An 18168-nucleotide genomic window follows, 5' to 3' on the forward strand; every position below is an offset into this window, starting at 1 on the left:
CTACGAGAGCCCAACTTCGTCATGGATACATAAACGGAGTCGCAACCGGAGCCACAACCGATAGAAAAGGATGCCTGAACGAAAACAAATGTGTAACCATGGGATGATAAAGAGGAGTACGCACATGGTTGTAAAAATCCCGACTAGTCTTCGATTAGTCGCCGATTAATCACTAATCAGAGGTTCACCGATTAATGGCCGATTAATCGCTAGGCGGTCAACGGCGGTCCTATTCTGACCAAATTTTGGCCAAACGCTGGCTAAATTTCGACCAAACCTTATAAATTCCATCCAATTACTTAATAAAACGGGTTAATGAGGAGTTAAAACATGTTTACTTCAAAAAATTACATATAAAAAGGTGTGTGTATATATATAACTAAAATTACATATAAAAATCTTGATCCAATTTTATTCTGATTAATCCCTATTAATCCCGATTAATCGCTAGTCGGTACCCCACCGCCCGACTAGCGCCTAACGATTCTTATAACACTGAGTACGCATAAACTCGAGATTGGCTTGACGAGTCGGAGGACCTGAAATTGGTAACATTTTTTTAAACTTTTTTTAAGGCTTTTGTATTAATTTTGTGCATCTTTTTTTAGCAAAGAACCAAAATAAACGCGTGTTTTGGAGACGAATCCGAGAACTTTTTTTCGGGCTCATGGATAAGGGGAGAACTACCGGCTACCGGATTCAATATCGGGAAAGTGGACCAATGTCAACAAAAAGTGCACAAATTTTCAATCAGTTTACCAACGGGTAAAAAACGGATGGAGAAGTGGCCATAACGACAAGGACATTATGTGGGCCGCCTTAATAGAATATCAAGCCGCTCAAGGGAATTTCCCCTACTTGAAATGTTGGCAAATTCTTTGTAATCGCTCCAAATGGGCCAACGTCCCTACCACGGTCGAAACTACTTCGAGTTGGTCGGCAAATAAAAGGCCGTCAAAGAGATCGAAAACCATCGAGTCGGTTGAACCCGAAACGCCAACCTCTGACGCTCTAAACACGGACATAAACGATGTTAATCCGTTATTCACCAGGGAGGAAGGGGCGGATGAGCCAACGGAAGAACTAGCACGACCACCTGGTAGAAGAAGCGGTGCAAGATCGAGGAGGCCGGAGTCATTGTCGGTGGGATCCGACTTGACTAATGCGTTTTCGGAGATGAACCAACGCCTTCAAGACATGCGTGGCCTATGGGCTCAACGTATGGATGAGAATCGGGAAGTGGTCGAGATTATGCAGGATAAGCAATGGGAAAAAGACTTTGAATTCTACTCGAAACCACACGACCACCTGAAAAAGCGTTGCAAATTATGATAAAACAAAAGGAGCGAATAAAAAAATATAATCTTTGACTTTTAGAGTTTTTTTAATTTTATGGTAATGTTTTTTTTCTTTTTGTAATGATTTTTAATTTAATGAATTTTTTTTTTACTTTTTAATGGTTTTTAATTTATAAATTTAGAGATTAATTATAAAAAATAGAAAATTAATAATTAAGTAATGATAGGGTATAGGATTATGACTACACCCTCTTGTAATATAACCCCCTAAAGCCTCCTCTTACACTTTTTCGTCATTTGTCGTATAACCCCAACTAAAGGGCTTTATGGAGCTTTATGACTACAAATAAAGGACCTATAAGAAAGTTATTGAGAGATGGCTATAACATTGAGAGACGTGTAACTATTTAGGAATATATACACATACGATACTAACTAATGTACATCCATACATCCCAAAAAACAAAGGAATATGGTGACTATATAACATTTTTTTTCTTTTTATGGCAAATGTTACTCTAATTATCTCCGCTTGTTCAGGTTTGAACATGAGGCCAAATCTGAGACCTCTGTTTTAAGACGAGCCAAACTTAGTATAGTTTGATTAAAAATCTAACATAACTTGCCTTTTTTTAATTATTGTTTGTAAAAGCTCTTAATACAACACACCCTGCGGATTCTAGGGGTTGTATATTTGTTTTAACATGAATCTAATCGAAACAGTTTAATATACAACCAAATTTATATCAGCTTCTGAACCAAACTTAATCAAGTCATCGGCTTTTGGTCAAGATAGCCTGCAAATTCGATTTGGTTAAACCGAGAAAACCGAACTCACATACAAGCTCAATGCAATGGGTAAACCAAACCATAGAATCAGAAACCAACGCGTTCAACATCCTCATTAGAAATGTTTTTTTTTTTTTTTTGGGTCACAGGCTACCATCACCAATTACCAAAAAATGAAATAAATAAAAAAAATCAGCACAAAATGCTCTCACATCCGCGAGCAGATTGTTGCATCTGTGCATTCGTAAAGTGCTGTATTTGACATCCAAACAGTGTTACAACTGCACATGCATAAACACAGTATTGAATCGACTGAAAAACAGAGACAAAAGTAACAACACGATGCATGTTAAATTCAATCCAACTTAGCATATACAAATTGGTCTTGAGATAAGTTGTTCAAATGAAGGTGAAACACCATTTCCAAACATAGTTATAAGGTCATCCTGTCCCATGAGACGATACCGTCAGCTTTCAAGCATGACATCGAGTTTTTTAGATTCCAAAATGTACAACTACTCTTCTCTTACATGATACAACTACACAATGCACAAAAGGGTGTGAATGATCACCACCCCAGCCTTTCATATCCCTACCCCAGAAGAACACAAGTAACCAAAGCCAAGAATGATTTGCCAGATAATACCAACATTAGTAGCAAAAAGAATGCCTGTTGCATCCCTGCAAATATCAACCAAACAGAAGGTTACTTTTTTTTAAGTTCAATTATTAAAATAATGTAAGGTTAATCACTCAAGAGGGCAAATTAGTGGTGTTACCCAAATTCGTTTAGATTAAATCCCAACCAACGTATTTCGTGTTAGGTCTTCGTGTCTTGTTAGAAACTATGCAATTAATATCGTGATATATGGTGATATATCACAAATATATCAGTTATCGGTCCCCTTGTAAAATATTGGTGTCAAATATCGCACAGAATATTGGTACGGTACGGAATTACGGATAATATCGGCAATATTAGCCAATATATCACTGATTTTCCCGATATCAGTACCTTCTTAGTTCTACCATTTTTCTTTCTTATTGTTGCTATTAGTGTTTTAAGTCATAATTGTTAAACGTTAGTGTTTTAAGTCTTAATCAGTTCCTACGTGCTACAATTGTTAGTGTTGTGCAAGTTGCAAAAGGTTAATTTGTTAGTGGTAGGAGAGCATACTGAATTGTTAATGTTAAATTAATATAAGTATAAATTCTGCACGATATTAAAATTACCAATACCCCACCGCGATAACCTATATATCAAATATTGGTCCTTGACCGATATCTGATATTTTACCGCATTAACTGCATAGGTTAGAAATTCACAGCCCTAGGGTAAATACGTCCAAAATATTAGCTTTTGACCATGGTTTAAAAAGGCTTTCCGAGGCCCGCCTCGAGGCTTACGCCTCGGCTGAGGCTATGAAAAAACGCCTTAAAGGCTTAGCAGTATAGGGGTCAACTGAAACCTAGGCCTCTGTCATCAGAGGCTTTTCGAGGCGCTGAGGCGCTAAGGCTTAAGCCTCACCAGACCTTGTGAAAATTGAAAAATTTTGGGTTTTCTAGACTTTATTTTAGACCCATTTAATGTTTATTAGGCTTAATTGGTGGGCCAACCCAATAGTTCACTTAAAAAACATCTATTAGGTTAAAAAAAACCTAATCTAAAAGAAGAAATCGGTTGGGCACGGATAGGATGAACAAGTTGGTGTACGTTATGTACAATAGGAGATTGAAGCAAAAGTTTATAAAGAAGACAAATCTAAAAGATGACGAAGACCCAATAGTTGCCGATGGTGTTTTGTCGGATGATGAGTGGATAGCCAACCCGAGTGGGGATGAAGATGGCATTGGTGGAGTTGGCGGGTCAAATGAGGAAAAAGGTGAGAGTTCATCATCTAGGAGGAAAAGGAAAAGCGTTATTAATTTGGTTGATGAAGATGACGATCTAAATACGCCAGATGAAAACTTTGAGGATGATGATGCGGAGGAAAACGAGTTCTATGATATTTAGATGTCATAACATTACTAATTTAAGTTGTTCGAACTATTTTTTGATGTTTGTTTTATGTTAAACCTTGGTTGAACTATTTTCTATTTATGATGTTTGTTTTATGTTAATTTGTGATTTTTATGAGAGATACATAGATTTTTTTAATTTTTTAATAATGTTTTGAGGCTTACGCCTCGTGAGGCTAAGGGAAAACGCCTCGATACCCGTTTCCGTCTTTTTATCCTTGCTTTTGACAGAATTTCACAACAAAAAAAATCAAATTATGGGCCAAAATATATATATTTTCATCAGTTACTGACCTTTTCACATTTGTCATATGGGCCCCTTTACGGGAATTGATTCACCATATTCCCCTTTTCCTTGAAGTAATTCACTCCTTCCCTATCCATCAAATCAAAGTTGCATGTTGATGACAAAATGTGGTGATCGTTGTTGTTTCCATTTGAGGAACCGTTTCTTTTGAGCATATCTTCATATATTGAAGAATTTCCAGGGTAATTTGTAGACAAATGATCTGAATCTGATTGCAATGATGAGTGTTGACCACATTTTGACTCCTTTTGTTGTGAAGAATCTGTGGTTGCATCACTATTGAGCTTTTTCGTATTGAGGAAGCGACCTCCACAGCCACGAGCCCTTTTAATAGCGTGTTGGTGTCGCGATTCATGAAGATACGGCTAAAGTAGTAGTAAGATAAAACATGTACAGTTACTCTCTAGTTTAATATAATAAGATACTCATTATCATATATTTTATACGCTAATTAGTTATAAAAGGAGTAAATTACACGGACGGTCATTGTGGTTTATCAAAATTTTGGATTTGGTCCCTAGCTTTTAAACAGTACATGGATGGTCCTTGTGGTTTGCACTTTGTAACACATTTAGTCCCCAGCCAACAAATCTAAAGGCTTTAGCATGTCCAGATTTGGAACTAAATGTGTCACAAAGTGCAAACCACAAGGACCATCCATGTACTTTTAGAAAAAGTTGGGGACTAAATGTGTTACAAAGTGCAAACCATACGGACCATCTGTGTACTTCTGGAAAAAGTTGGAGACTGAACGTGTTACAAAGTGCAAATCATAGGAACCATCCGTGTACTTCTGGAAAAAACTGGGGACTAAATGCGTTACAAAATCCACACCATAGGGACCATTTGTGTACTTTTAGAAAGCTATGGACCAAATCCAAAATTTTGGTAAACCACAGGAACCATCCATGTACCTTTCACTCAAAAGAATAATAAGATTAATGAAAATGAGTCAAATGAATACTTAATAATAAGGTAAAATTTTAGTCAATCCCAAATCATTTTTATCCAAAAAAAAAAGTGTATTCTTAATTATATAATAAGATAAACATTGTCATATTTGATAGTAATAAAAAAAAGTTTTGAACAAAATGTGTTTTAGGTCGAACCAAACCGACCCATCCATTTTGTACCCAACTTAGTTAGCTTATTTCAAAAGGTGAAAAAAATAGCAACCACCAATGTTACCATCAAAAACACCGTTTCAAACGTCCTATAATACTTTTACTTAAAAAAATTGTACCTTTCTGGATTTAATCACTTTCTTTTCGAGTTCTGCTTTAGCTCTCGACTGTCTTCGCCTTAGAATCCCGTGATACTGTTTTGCATTCACATAAACTGGCTCCTCTTCCATTTGAAGAGGCAGCGCCATTCTAGTTTGATGCATCCCATAATATTGCGGGTGTGCCAGCTGGCATGCCTCCACATAATTGTCAGAAAATAAGATCTTCCGGATGATAATAACATTTTAATGAGTGCAATAAGCATACATCTACAATCATGACTGGTAGACACAAATTTCAAATTCCAAGTATTTTATAAATTATAAGTATACTTCACACTATAACATGTCATTCGGTATTGATTGACAACTATGCTTTCGGCTGTAAGCGGTCACATGAAAAATAATGGGGCAACACAAGTTTAGCATAATGGTTTAGTGAATTCGTACCGGAGTTCCGTAATTCATCATTCCTGCATACGGTGGTTCCTGATATGGATAAGATGCCAAAACCTGCAAAATTCTTTCAGTAAGTAAACAGCAAGTACTATAGTAAACATATCGTTCGGTACATAACCGGTTTTAAATATAGAACTACAAGAATGACATAAACACTTGAACCTATTGCTTTAACTGTAGTACATAAGGCGGTTATGGCCTTTATATGGTTTACGCAGTTCTATACTTAAAATGGATTATGTATTGAACGCAATCCTCCATACAGATATACAATTATACATACACACACATATATAGGGCCACATTCAATAATGAACCAATTTCAAGTAGAGAGCCACATTACACTTGTACGTAGTGCTTCGCAGATATAAAGGGAAGAAGCTACATATCTGCGTTATGCATCAGAGTTAAAGCAAAATGTACAAGTGTTTGTGCGGTTCTCGCAATTCGCTATTTGAATTTTGAAATGATTCTTTACTAAACGTCCCTCTGCGCGGACACACAGATAAATATAGAGAAAGAGAGAAGGATTACTACTGAGTGGCCCACGAGTTCCATTGGTGAGTTTGTTTCAACTTGTTTAGCTTGATGCTGATCTTGGCCATTAATCGTTTTTGATCCTGAAATGTTAAATTCGGTGTCACAATTGCACGTCTGTTGTTTCAAATTAATGAAGAATTACTAGTCAGAATATAAAAAAGGCAATTATAAGGGAAAAGTAATTCAATTTATATAACCAAACTAAAAAGGACCAATAAGCTGAAAAAAACATAAAACAAAATATGCGGCAAGACTTCGAAATATAACCAGAATTATTAAAGCCTAAAGGTGCTAATAAGTAACTGATTTGCATAGGGAACAGGGTCTTGGTATCCAGATCAATGTTGCAGAAATCGGCCTAGGCGGCTAATTAATCGGCGCCTAGGCGCTAATCGGTGACTTATCGCCTAAATTTATCCAAGTCGGTCAAAAAAATCGGTCAAAGTCGGTAAAAGTCGGTCAAAATCGGACTAATCGGGCCCATGTTTTTTGACCCAATAAACCCAATTTTTGAAACCTGGCCCATGGTTTAAAGCCCAAATTTTAGTTATAAACCTATTTTAACATTTAAGTTTAGGTATTTTAACATTTAACCCCCTCTATCTTTCACTAGTTTACATATCGTTCCTAAACTTTTAAATTTATTAATAAAAAGTATAAAGTTATCTCCTAGACTTGTAAATTTATTAATAAAAAGTATAAAGTTATCTATATCTATATATATATATATATATATATATATATATATATATATAAGTTAGTAAAATTATATTTAAAAAGTCCAATCCGATTAATCCCGATTAATCCCTAGGCGGTACCTCACCGCCCAACTAGCGCCTAGCGCCTTCTACAACATTGGTCCAGATTTTATAAAATGATTTCACCACTTTCTTATATGAACTATCCAAAACGAGGATGTAAGTAAAGAAGTGGGATTAATGATTATACGGTTAATTGGGCAAATCCAATCTTGAAGAAAATCATAGAAGTAGCCATTTTCTTGGGCGTGGTATATCTGTATGATTATGTCAGAACAATTTAACACATATAGCCATAAGATACGTGAATCTGCTACAGTAACTAGATCTCGGCTGTATATCAGCAGAACCAAAAAGTTTTCAAACTCAAATGCAGGATATCAACTGAAAATCTGAAATGCTTCGTCTATGGTGACCTAACTCGCGAAACTGAGTTATCCGTATTCAAACATGAATTGGGCTATATTAATGCCATGCAACTGAAAAAACCAAACACGAAGTAGCGTAGCTTATCACATGACTTTTAAGTCATTTTATCGATGAATAAAGTCTGATACAGGAAAGTAACAAATTCGTGTATCTCATGGCTATGTGTATAAATTATAAAATTATTCTCACATGACCATACAGGTATAACACACCAAAAAATCGTCTACTTTCATTATTTTCTCTTCAACTTTCTTATCTTTTATATCTTTAACAACATGATAGTCAAAAACGGATGACGGATAACAAGACAATAATAATGATTAGCAATAATCATTAAAAGCTAAAACAAAACCTACATAACATAAAGAGATCTAAAGAAGAAATTATACCAAAACCATCATTAAATACAAATAAATTAATGAAAATTCATCAAAATATACCAGACTGTGGAGCCGTAGACGAATCCGTATCGCCACCAACACCATTCGATTCACCAAAAGACGAAACCACACCATCTTTAATCCTATGCCACCAAGGTTGCGTATAACCAGTCGCTTGAGCAACAATCCTCACTCCATCTTCACTATTTCGCTCTTCATCTTCATGATTTGCAGGCATTATTCCTAAATCAACCACTCGATTTCCTCAAAAACACGTTCAAACCGTCAAATCTACTTCACAAACATCGATTATTCATCAAATAATCACATACAAGTCCATAATTACAGCAAAAACATGGATTTATATCGAATTATGGTTTCAATTTGAACAAGAAAAAACAAAACCCTAAGTGAAATTGAAAAGGAAAAGCTAAAAAGTGAAAAATGGTTGAATTGACTGACCTTGTAGAAGATTGGAATGTTTAAGAGGATAATGAAACTGGATTGAGAGGCATTGTGAATGATGAAGGAAACTGATTATTATGAGAGTTGATAGAATAATATTATTTATTTATTTAGGGTTCACGCCTCTCTGTCGCTGTTAAGGAGTAAATGGAATATAATAAGCACGGGCTGAACCGGCCATATGGATAACTACGGTTCTGCCCTTTTGTTTTTTTCTTTATTTACAGGTTGTGTTTTTACTTTTAGTAGTGAGAATATTTTTTTAAGGACATATTGAAAACTTTGCGCTTTGGCTAAACCGTAGAGTTTTTGTGTAAAGTCAACAGACAAGGACTAAACCAAGCGTTGCGCTTTGTTGACCTCATACCTAAGCGTTGCGCTTTGATCAAAGCGTCGCGCTTAGGTTGGACTGTTTATTTTTTTGTGGAAAAAGTGAAGTTTTGCATTAAAAGGAAGAAAAAAGACAAAAAAGTTGGATGCTAACTAAAAAATTTGACTAGAATTTGATTTTGGGGTTGTGTATTTATATGCCCATCACTTTTTCTGACTCACAAATCCTAATATTATATATATATATATATATATGTGTGTGTGTGTGTGTTTGTGTAGAAATATGTACAAATATATTATACGGATCTTATTGTGTTGTGCCATCCCCTCACTTGTGGCCTGGTGCTAGGAGACTTGGATTTTCCAATGGAGACTCAAGTTCAATTCTCATTTGTGTCATATGAGGTGGATATAGGCAACGAAGGATTTGAACTAGGCCTTGTGTGAGATGGTCAATTCGATTCCCGAGCTCAACCGAGTTTTTATTCCATTGTGTGTTACGTCAGAGAGTTCTGCTTTTGTGATGGCACAACGACTGTCAGGTGGCAGCCGGCGGTATGGTTTCCCGGAGGAACACTAAAAAAACCAAACTTTTAAGCCATCGTGGACACAATTAAGACAACATAGTCTTGACAAAGTAGGGTAATACGTGACTCTCTAATTTAAAGAGTATGGTAACCTTATACATAAAGTTCACTGTTAAAAAAATAGGGTAAAGTTCTTGTACAAATAATCTTAACATACTAAACATACAAATTGAAGGAAAACTCAAAAAGACAAGGTGGCATTTTTGTAATTATCAATAACTATCAAAGTTACTCTACAAATATACCTAAAAAAACCTAACCACTCCCCCCACCCCCAAAAAAAACCTAAACCCCCCACCCCCCCCCCACCCCCCAAAAAACCTAAAAAAAAAACCTAGCCCCCACCCCCAAAAACCTAAAAAAACCTAACCCCCCACCCCCCACCCCCAAAAACCTAAAAAAAACCTACCCCCCCCCCTCACCCAAGCTAAAATGCTAAAAACTAAACCCCCCAAAAAACCTAAAAAAATCTAAAAAAATAAAAAAAAAAAACACACAAATTATTTTATTTTATTTTTTTAACATTTTTTATTAAAAAATCGCTACTTTTAGTAGCAGCCAAAAAAAAAATTTTTTTTTTTTTTTTTTTTTTTTGCTAACGAAATGTAGCGATTTTTTAATAAAAAATGTTAAAAAAAATTTGTGTTTTTTTAGGTATTTTTGGTTGTAACTTTGATAGTTGGTGGTAATTACAAAAATAACACCTTGTCTTTTTGGGTTTTCCTTCAATTTGTATGTTTAGTATATTAAGATTATTTGTATTTGATCTTTTGCCTAAAAAAATAATTGTGTTATGTCTAAAATTGTATTATGTTAAAACGTGTCTCTTGCCATATCTATATTCCCAATTTTGTATATGTTTCTATAATCTCATTTAAAACTACATTTTTACGCTAAGTTACTTTCAAAGACGCTAATTTACTTCCAAAGGTTTTATATATATCACTTAATGAAAATATTTGTAAAATTATATGTTCAGTTAAGTATTTATGCACACATGTGTGTGTTTTTTTTCCTTTTAAAACTAATCTGCAAGAACTACATATATGTAGTGCTTTGATGATTTTATAAGATACGGGGTAGGTGGATTGGTTCACGATATAAGATTTAGTTCACTATTGAAGAATTTTCGTTGTTATGTTTTTCATGATGAATGTTGTTACATGTGATAAAAGAAACATCCAAGTGGAGTCTCAGATGTGCGTTTCATGTGGGGAGGAGAATGAAACAATATATCACATCTTTTACAACGTGTTTGGTGGCGACGATCATATGGTAGGCTATTAGTGCTTAGTACCGTGATGTTAAAGCGTTAGGTTTTCTTTAATTTAAAAATAGATCCAAATGTAGAGCCATTAATTGGATCAACGGGTGTAACTTTAGGTTGATGTAAGCTATGTTTATATGTTGTAGTTGGTTTGGTGTAAGGCTGTTCATCGAATCAAATATCGAAATTTCGAATTGCTCAAATTGAATTTTTCGAATAAATTGTTTTTTTTCTTGAATTTTTATTCAAATCCGATTCTAATTCAATTAAAAGTTCGAATCGAATTAGGATAAATTCGTTTTGATTCAAATTTAGTAAAAATATGCAATAAATTCGTTTTAGTTATGGGCTTTGTAATGAGTTTGGTAAAGGGGTATTTTAATATTTTAGTATATATTTAGAGATTAATTTATACTATAGCCCAATAAAAGTTATAAATGCATTATATATAAAAATAATAAATAAATATGTATTATTGTAATTCAGATTTCGAATCAAATTGAATTTAAAATTATAAATTTGTATTCAGTTTGTATTCGATTTACTGGACTCGAATGGAATCGAATTCGAATTCTTAATAATGGAAACGAATTCTTGATAATCGAATCGAATTAAATTGAAATTTGAATTTTTCAAATTCGAAACGAATTCTGAACAGTCTGGTGCGGTCCTCTGGTTCTTTTTGGGCTGCAAGGTTTCTAATGAATTTTATCTTTCAAAAAAAAACTTATTAATTTTTTTGGGGTGCAAGGTTTCTAATGATTTTACCTTTCAAATCTTTCTTGTCACTCTATAAATCTTTCTTACACTTCTTACAGTTAGAAGTCTTTGTAAAATAACTTAACCCGATATTGTCAATTTTTGTATAACAATTTCATGTATAATCACTATCATACTGACTTTCATAGAAAGTATATTTAACACATGTAAAACACCTTCACAAATTCTTCTTGTTTTAAATTTGATTTCAAGTAAAGGTATATGGTTATTTGTCAAAATATGTAATTTATTGCCAGATTAAAAGAATTAATAAAATACAAATTATTAATTCACCACATATATCCTAGTTCCTTGATACTTTTATGAATTACAAAAGTCACAGCTTAATTAATATGAATTTATAATTTAGAAGAAATTCTAAGTACATCTTAAAGTCAAGATTTAATTATGCTGATAACATGTCCGGGTTGATTGATTTAAATTGTTGCGTTGAAATTGATAAATTCTAACACGACTCCTATATTTATTCAGATAAAAAAAATAAACTCTAACTTAAATATTTGATATAACACGTGTAATCTATTATTCTAAACATGTCTAACAACAAGCAGAGGCGTCTCTGAGAATTCACGTACCCTGTTCGAGATTGAAAAATGTGCTCTTCTGTTATGTTTTGTTATTATTTAAAAAAGATCAAATCAGTATTGGGCTTAATAAACTTAATTCCAAGTGGGCGAAATTCTAAACCATAAAAAATGATTTGTAAATGGGCCTATATTGAAAGTGGTATGTGTTTACTATTTAAAAAAATAACATATACGTATCGGATTTTTTTTAAATCGCATGCCTCTCGAAATCGTGGGCCTTGTGCGGAGGTCCTCCCCGCACACCATCAAAGCCTCCCATGACAACAAGTAAAAAAATCAACTCTAACTTAAATATTTGATATAACACGTGTAATCTATTTATTTAAACATGTCTAACAGCAAGTAAAAAAATCAACTCTAACTTAAATACAGGGTGGTGGTCTATTGACAAAAACAAAATTTTTAAACACTTAGATTTGAGAAAAAAAGATTACGAGTTTAAGTCTCATAGACGAAAAAAAAAATGTCTAATACGATTATACGAATGGTCATTTTTAATTGGGATATTTCATGACCATTATTTAATGCTTCAGAACAAACATATTACGAAGTATGTGTTGTTAGGTTGGTATTCATTTTCTGTTTGTTTATTTATTTGTTTTATTACATAGATATTTATGGACCATATATTTTGAGTGGGGATAATTATAGGAGCAGGTAGGTTTGACGTTGATTCTTTAACGGGCAGTTTGGGCAGGTTGGGGATGATGCTCCCTCAACCACGTTTCCCTCCCTTGTTCCCTTGACATATGGCATTAAGATTCCCAACTTGTTTTACTTATGTCACCATTGTTTGGATTCCTGTTTTTATTACGTCATCACTTAACATTTAACAATTATAAAAGGGGTAATAAATCCCATCATTTCCTGCCTTTTGGGGAGGGTATTTGGTCGATTGGTTTGATTCGTTACAATATTAGTAAGATACCGACACTTTATATAACAATCAAAAGACACAAGTGTTTTATATTGATCAAAACCCATCAAAACGAATGTTGGTATAAGATCCAAAGATACCAATACCAATATTATTTAGTGATAAATAGTTTGGTTAATCACGATACCGACACTCGTATAACTTACGTTATCAAAAAATACTTTATTTGAATGCATATTTATATCACTATCCAAGGGGAAATAAGCTTAAGCACAATTGTGTGTTCGGTTATGTTCTAAAAGTTAATAAACGTAAGTTATTAGATAGATATCAAATAAAATTAAAATAAATGAGTTAAAAGCGTATATGATGAATACCGGTACCCATGTTCAGTGGCGAATCCAATATTGTTTTTTCAGTGGGTTCATTATTTTTAGATACTCTAATATTGTAGGACCGGATGTAAAACATTCTGGGTTAGTTCGACGGTTTTTTTTAAATGACACAAATTATATAATTAGAAAGTGTGAGTGCAGTATGTCTATCGCTTCCGTCAATCACGTATCGTAGCTTAATCAGTTGAGACAAGACTGGTGCTGATCTGAGCAAACCATAAAGTACATGGGTGTTAAAGTCCATTCGTACGAATGGACTCCATCCGTACGAATCAGCAAGTTCATCCGTCCGAATCAGCATGTTCATCCGTAACATTTAAAGTCCATTCGTAGTTTGTGCATCTGTATGAATGGAGGTCCATTTGGAGATCTTGTCTATTCGTTAGTGTCCATTCGTCCGGATGTAGGCCCATCCGAAGATACTAGTTACGAATGGACAACTAGTATAAATACTTTTCATGTCTTGTTCATTTGATTATCTTTGTGACTTGAGAGAGGGAACTTTTGTCAATTGTTTTCGTGGTTCTGTATTGTTACAACATCAATAGAAAACTATTAGGAATCATGGTATCAAAATATTAGCGGAAGCGGTTTATATAATTTACCAAAAGCCGATTATATAAATTTAATTTATTAATCCGATTAATAAATATTCCCAATCAGGATCAAGGTTATACGCGTATAAACAAATAAACGAAATAAACAACCATAGAGGGTTTTAGTAATCAACCTTTGACGACTACACCGGAATTGTAACACGCGGGTTACAACGAATCCTCGCTAGTAGGAAGTTCACAACCGAGCACAAGATACCCGAGAGTAGAACCGGCCAAGAAGGAGGCGGCGGCGATGCTTGGTCGACGACAAGAGGATGGCGGCCAAGCTTAGGAGGGTGGCTAGGGTTTTGTGTTTTTATAAAAGTGTTTCTAGGGTTTCCACCTTAAACATCCTTTTATAAAACCCAATCTTACATTAAGGCCCTTTAAGATTATACAATTATAATCCCCTTAATAATAATCTAATTAATATTAAGTCCCTCGGGTTTAAACTATTATTATTTCACAAATAATAATCTACATACTCATGAACATATATGATTCGTGTACCAACGTGTAACTCTTCGGATCATACCGAGTTAGTTATGTTGACTTTAATTAAGGTCGGACATACATATATCCAACATTCTCCCACTTGGACGATTTTAATTAAATGAGTCAACGTGTGTAGAGTTGGATGCCTAGCTGCATCGCACTGCTCTTAACACGGCATGACACTTTACAGTCGTCAACTAGTTCTTTGCGTTCAAGTAACACTTTACTTAACCAAATATTATAGCCCTGATAATTCTATCAATAAATCCCTTCTGTATAGAACATTAGTTGATCATAAGACATGGATCATTCATTCTTATATAGTGATCAGCCATTCTCTATTCTCGTCTTTAATTCAAAGTGGTCTAACGAACTACTTTTAGTCCGAGCGTGGCCACGCGTTTATTCCAGTTTGAGTTAACGAGGGCGCAAGAATGTCTAAACTTCTAATCCCATAGAAGTACAGAATTCCATCAGCATCATACAACTCCCACTTAACCTTGGATTCCTCCCAACGCTACCCAGATTACTACCCATGTTTCAGGACAGTGTTAGATAACATCAAAGATTGTCCTTGATCAATGTAGTTTAATATGTGCCTAAGGAAAAAGGACAGATTGAACATATCAATATCAAAACATCTCATGACTTAGATCCATGGAGATCGTTTTGAAGCGAGTCACATCCAATATCATTCCCTAGTGATATCTGTGAATTTTGATTCTCAAACTCTTGAGTTATTCATCTCATGAATACAATCATCTCAATTCATAATAGTCTTACATTCAAATTCATTCCCATGTAATTTGATCGACTACGGATATTTTAGAATACGCTTATTCAAGGATATAAACATACAAATAACGAACACAGTTACAACAAAAAATTAAACTTGCATTTAACCAATAAATCAAATAACTATTTCAATGTAACTGTTGTAGTTCAAAATTAAAACACCAATACTAACTACAGATCATGCCCACTGTCTAGCAAATCTAAGCCCTATTTTTCCAGCATGCTCCTCATGTTTAGCTTGAGGTAGAGGCTTAGTAAAGGGGTCAGCCAGATTTAGATCCGTATAAACTTTGCTTATTACGATGTCTCCATGCTCTATTATCTCTCTAATATAGTGGAATTTTCTGAGCATATGCCTTGTGGTTTGATGCGACCTTGGTTCCTTTGCAAGAGCAATGGCACCAGTATTGTCACACAGCATCTCGATTGGTTTCTTTATGCTAGGCACAACGTCGAGATCAGTAATGAACTTCTTCATCTAGGCAGCCTCCTTAGCAGCATCCGATGCAACATTGTATTCTGATTCACAGGTGGATTGAGCAACCACACTTTGCTTCGAGCTCTTCCAAGTAACAGCCCCACCATTCAGAATGAAAACATATCCCGTCTGTGATCTTGAATCGTCACAATCAGTCTGGAAACTTGCATCAGTATAACACTTAACTGATATCTCCTCATTCAGTCCTCCATATATTAAGAACATGTCCTTAGTCCTTCTTAAGTACTTAAGAATGTTCTTCACTGCAGCCTAGTGACTCTCTCCTGGATTATGTTGATATCTACTCGCCATGCTAAGAGCATACGAGACATCAGGTCTAGTACATAACATGGCGTACATGATGGAACCGATAGCAGAAGCATATGGAACTCTTTCCATTTTCCTCTTCGGTCTTAGCACACTGCTCGCCATTAAGAATGGTTCCATGTGCCATGGGCAAGAGCCCCCTTTTTGAGTCTTGCATTGAGAAGCGTCATATGACCTTATCAATATATGTACTTTGACTTAAACCCAATAACTGCTTTGATCTATCTCTATGAATCTTTATTCCTAGAATATAAGCGGCTTCACCAAGATCTTTCATTGTGAAACATTTTCCCAACCAAGCCTTAACATCTTTTAGCATAGGGATATTGTTTCCAATGATTAGTATGTCATCTACATACAGAATTAGAAAAGTGATATAGCTCCCATTTGATTTCTTGTAAACACACGGTTCATCTTCGTTTTTAATGAAGCCAAACTCTTTAATTTTGTGATCAAAACGAAGATTCCAGCTGCGAGACGCTTGCTTCAATCCATAGATGGATTTATTTAGCTTGCACACCTTATTAGGATTGTTTGGATCGACAAAACCTTCAGGTTGAACCATATAGACATCTTCAAGTAAGTGTCCATTAAGGAACGCGGTCTTGACATCCATTTGCCATATCTCATAGTCATAATATGCAGCAATGGCAAGTAGAATTCTAATAGACTTAAGCATGGCTACTGGCGAGAAAGTTTCCTCATAATCAATTCATTGAGTCTGAGTGAACCCTTTTGCTATAAGCCTTGCTTTGTAGGTTTGCACATTTCCATCCATGTCGGTCTTCTTCTTGAAGATCCATTTGTTTCCTACAGTCCGACCTTCGGTAGGAAGATCAACCAAATCCCAGACTTGGTTATCATACATGGATTGCATCTCTGCATTCATGGCTTCTTGCCATTTCTTGGATTCTGAATCCAACATAGCAGCTTTGTAAGTAGCAAGTTCAACTTCATCAATCATGAAGATATCGTCATACCTTTCAGGTGCACAACGATCCCTAATAATTCTTCGAACACTTGGTGTTTCTGTTGTTTCTTGAGTCCTCTTAGGCTCAACTTCAACAACTAGATCAGTTACTTCTGGTTCTGTCTAAACAACTGGTTCAGTCACTTGTGATTCTCGAATTTCTTCAAGATCCACATGGTTTTCTCCAATCCCTCGTGCCAGAAGCTCTTCCTCCAAGAAAGTTCCTATGCGTTTAGTAAAAATCTTATTTTCAGTGGGGTGGTAGAAAAGGTAACCGATCCTTTTAGCGTATCCGACGAAAACCACTTTTTCGCCTCTGGGATCTAATTTATCCGAAGATTCTAGAGTGACATAAGCGTTACATCCCCAGACCTTGAGATAGGATACTTTTGGTTTCTTTCCATGCCATATCTCATAGGGCGTTTTGTCAACCTTTTTAGTTGGAGCTATATTCACAAGTTTTGCGGCAGTTTCCAGAGCATAACTCCAAAAGGAGCGTGGGAGGGTTGTTCGACACATCATTGATCGAACCATATCTAATAAAGTTCGATTTCTCCATTCAAACACACCATTATGTCGTGGCGTTCCAGGTGGAGTGAGCCGTGAAACTATTCCACAATCCTTTAGATGGTCGATGAACTCCTGACTAAGATATTCACCGCCTCGATCTGATCGAAGCATCTTAATTATTCTATTTAGCTGATTCTCTACTTCATTTTGGTACTCCTTGAACTTTTCAAATGTCTCATGTTTATGCTTCATAAGATAAACATAACCATATCTACTGAAATCATAAGTGAATGTAACAAAGTATCTTTCTCCATGTCTTGACATTGTTCTGAATGGACCACCCAACAGATCATTAGCTCTTTCTCCAACATTTGAAAAAGGTGCTTTTGTTAACTTTCCACTTAAGCATGATTCGCATTTGCCAAACATTTCCGAACCCTTAGAATCTAAGATTCCTGCAGTTTTAAGTTGTTTAACACGGTTCTCGCTTATGTGACCAAGTCTACAA

The 18168-nt window shown here is 35.1% G+C and overlaps 1 protein-coding gene across 9 annotated transcripts; it reads right to left on the bottom strand.

The window, feature by feature from the left end:
- Positions 1-2411: 2411 nt before the first annotated feature.
- Positions 2412-8820, bottom strand: LOC110920645 (nuclear transcription factor Y subunit A-1). 9 transcript variants are annotated; one of them, XM_022164827.2, is made up of 7 exons: positions 8664-8820; positions 8262-8492; positions 6632-6714; positions 6086-6148; positions 5657-5833; positions 4401-4778; positions 2412-2768 (listed from the first exon to the last, which is right to left on the bottom strand). In XM_022164827.2, the coding sequence occupies exons 2-6, from the start codon at positions 8437-8439 to the stop codon at positions 4428-4430; spliced, it is 852 nt and encodes a 283-aa protein (XP_022020519.1). In that variant the 5' UTR covers positions 8440-8492; positions 8664-8820; the 3' UTR covers positions 2412-2768; positions 4401-4427. The 9 variants fall into 9 exon arrangements, with proteins under 9 accessions (XP_022020519.1, XP_022020521.1, XP_022020516.1 ...); XM_022164829.2 differs by having other exon boundaries at positions 5657-5824; positions 6629-6714; XM_022164824.2 differs by having other exon boundaries at positions 6629-6714.
- Between the last annotated feature and the right edge of the window lie 9348 nt (positions 8821-18168).

Source organism: Helianthus annuus, chromosome 17 (assembly GCF_002127325.2).
Source record: "Helianthus annuus cultivar XRQ/B chromosome 17, HanXRQr2.0-SUNRISE, whole genome shotgun sequence".
Lineage (NCBI taxonomy): Eukaryota > Viridiplantae > Streptophyta > Magnoliopsida > Asterales > Asteraceae > Helianthus > Helianthus annuus.

What these genes read in the sequence shown, in the direction of transcription:
- LOC110920645 (XM_022164824.2), bottom strand. Translation starts at nt 8,439, where the DNA reads ATGCCTGCAAATCATGAAGATGAAGAGCGAAATAGTGAAGATGGAGTG. An exon ending in GTCTACGGCTCCACAGTCTG is followed by an intron (nt 6,715 to 8,261) that starts GTATATTTTGAT and finishes TTAACATTTCAG; the next exon opens with GATCAAAAACGATTAATGGC. An exon ending in AAGTGATTAAATCCAGAAAG is followed by an intron (nt 4,779 to 5,656) that starts GTACAATTTTTT and finishes CTACTACTTTAG; the next exon opens with CCGTATCTTCATGAATCGCG.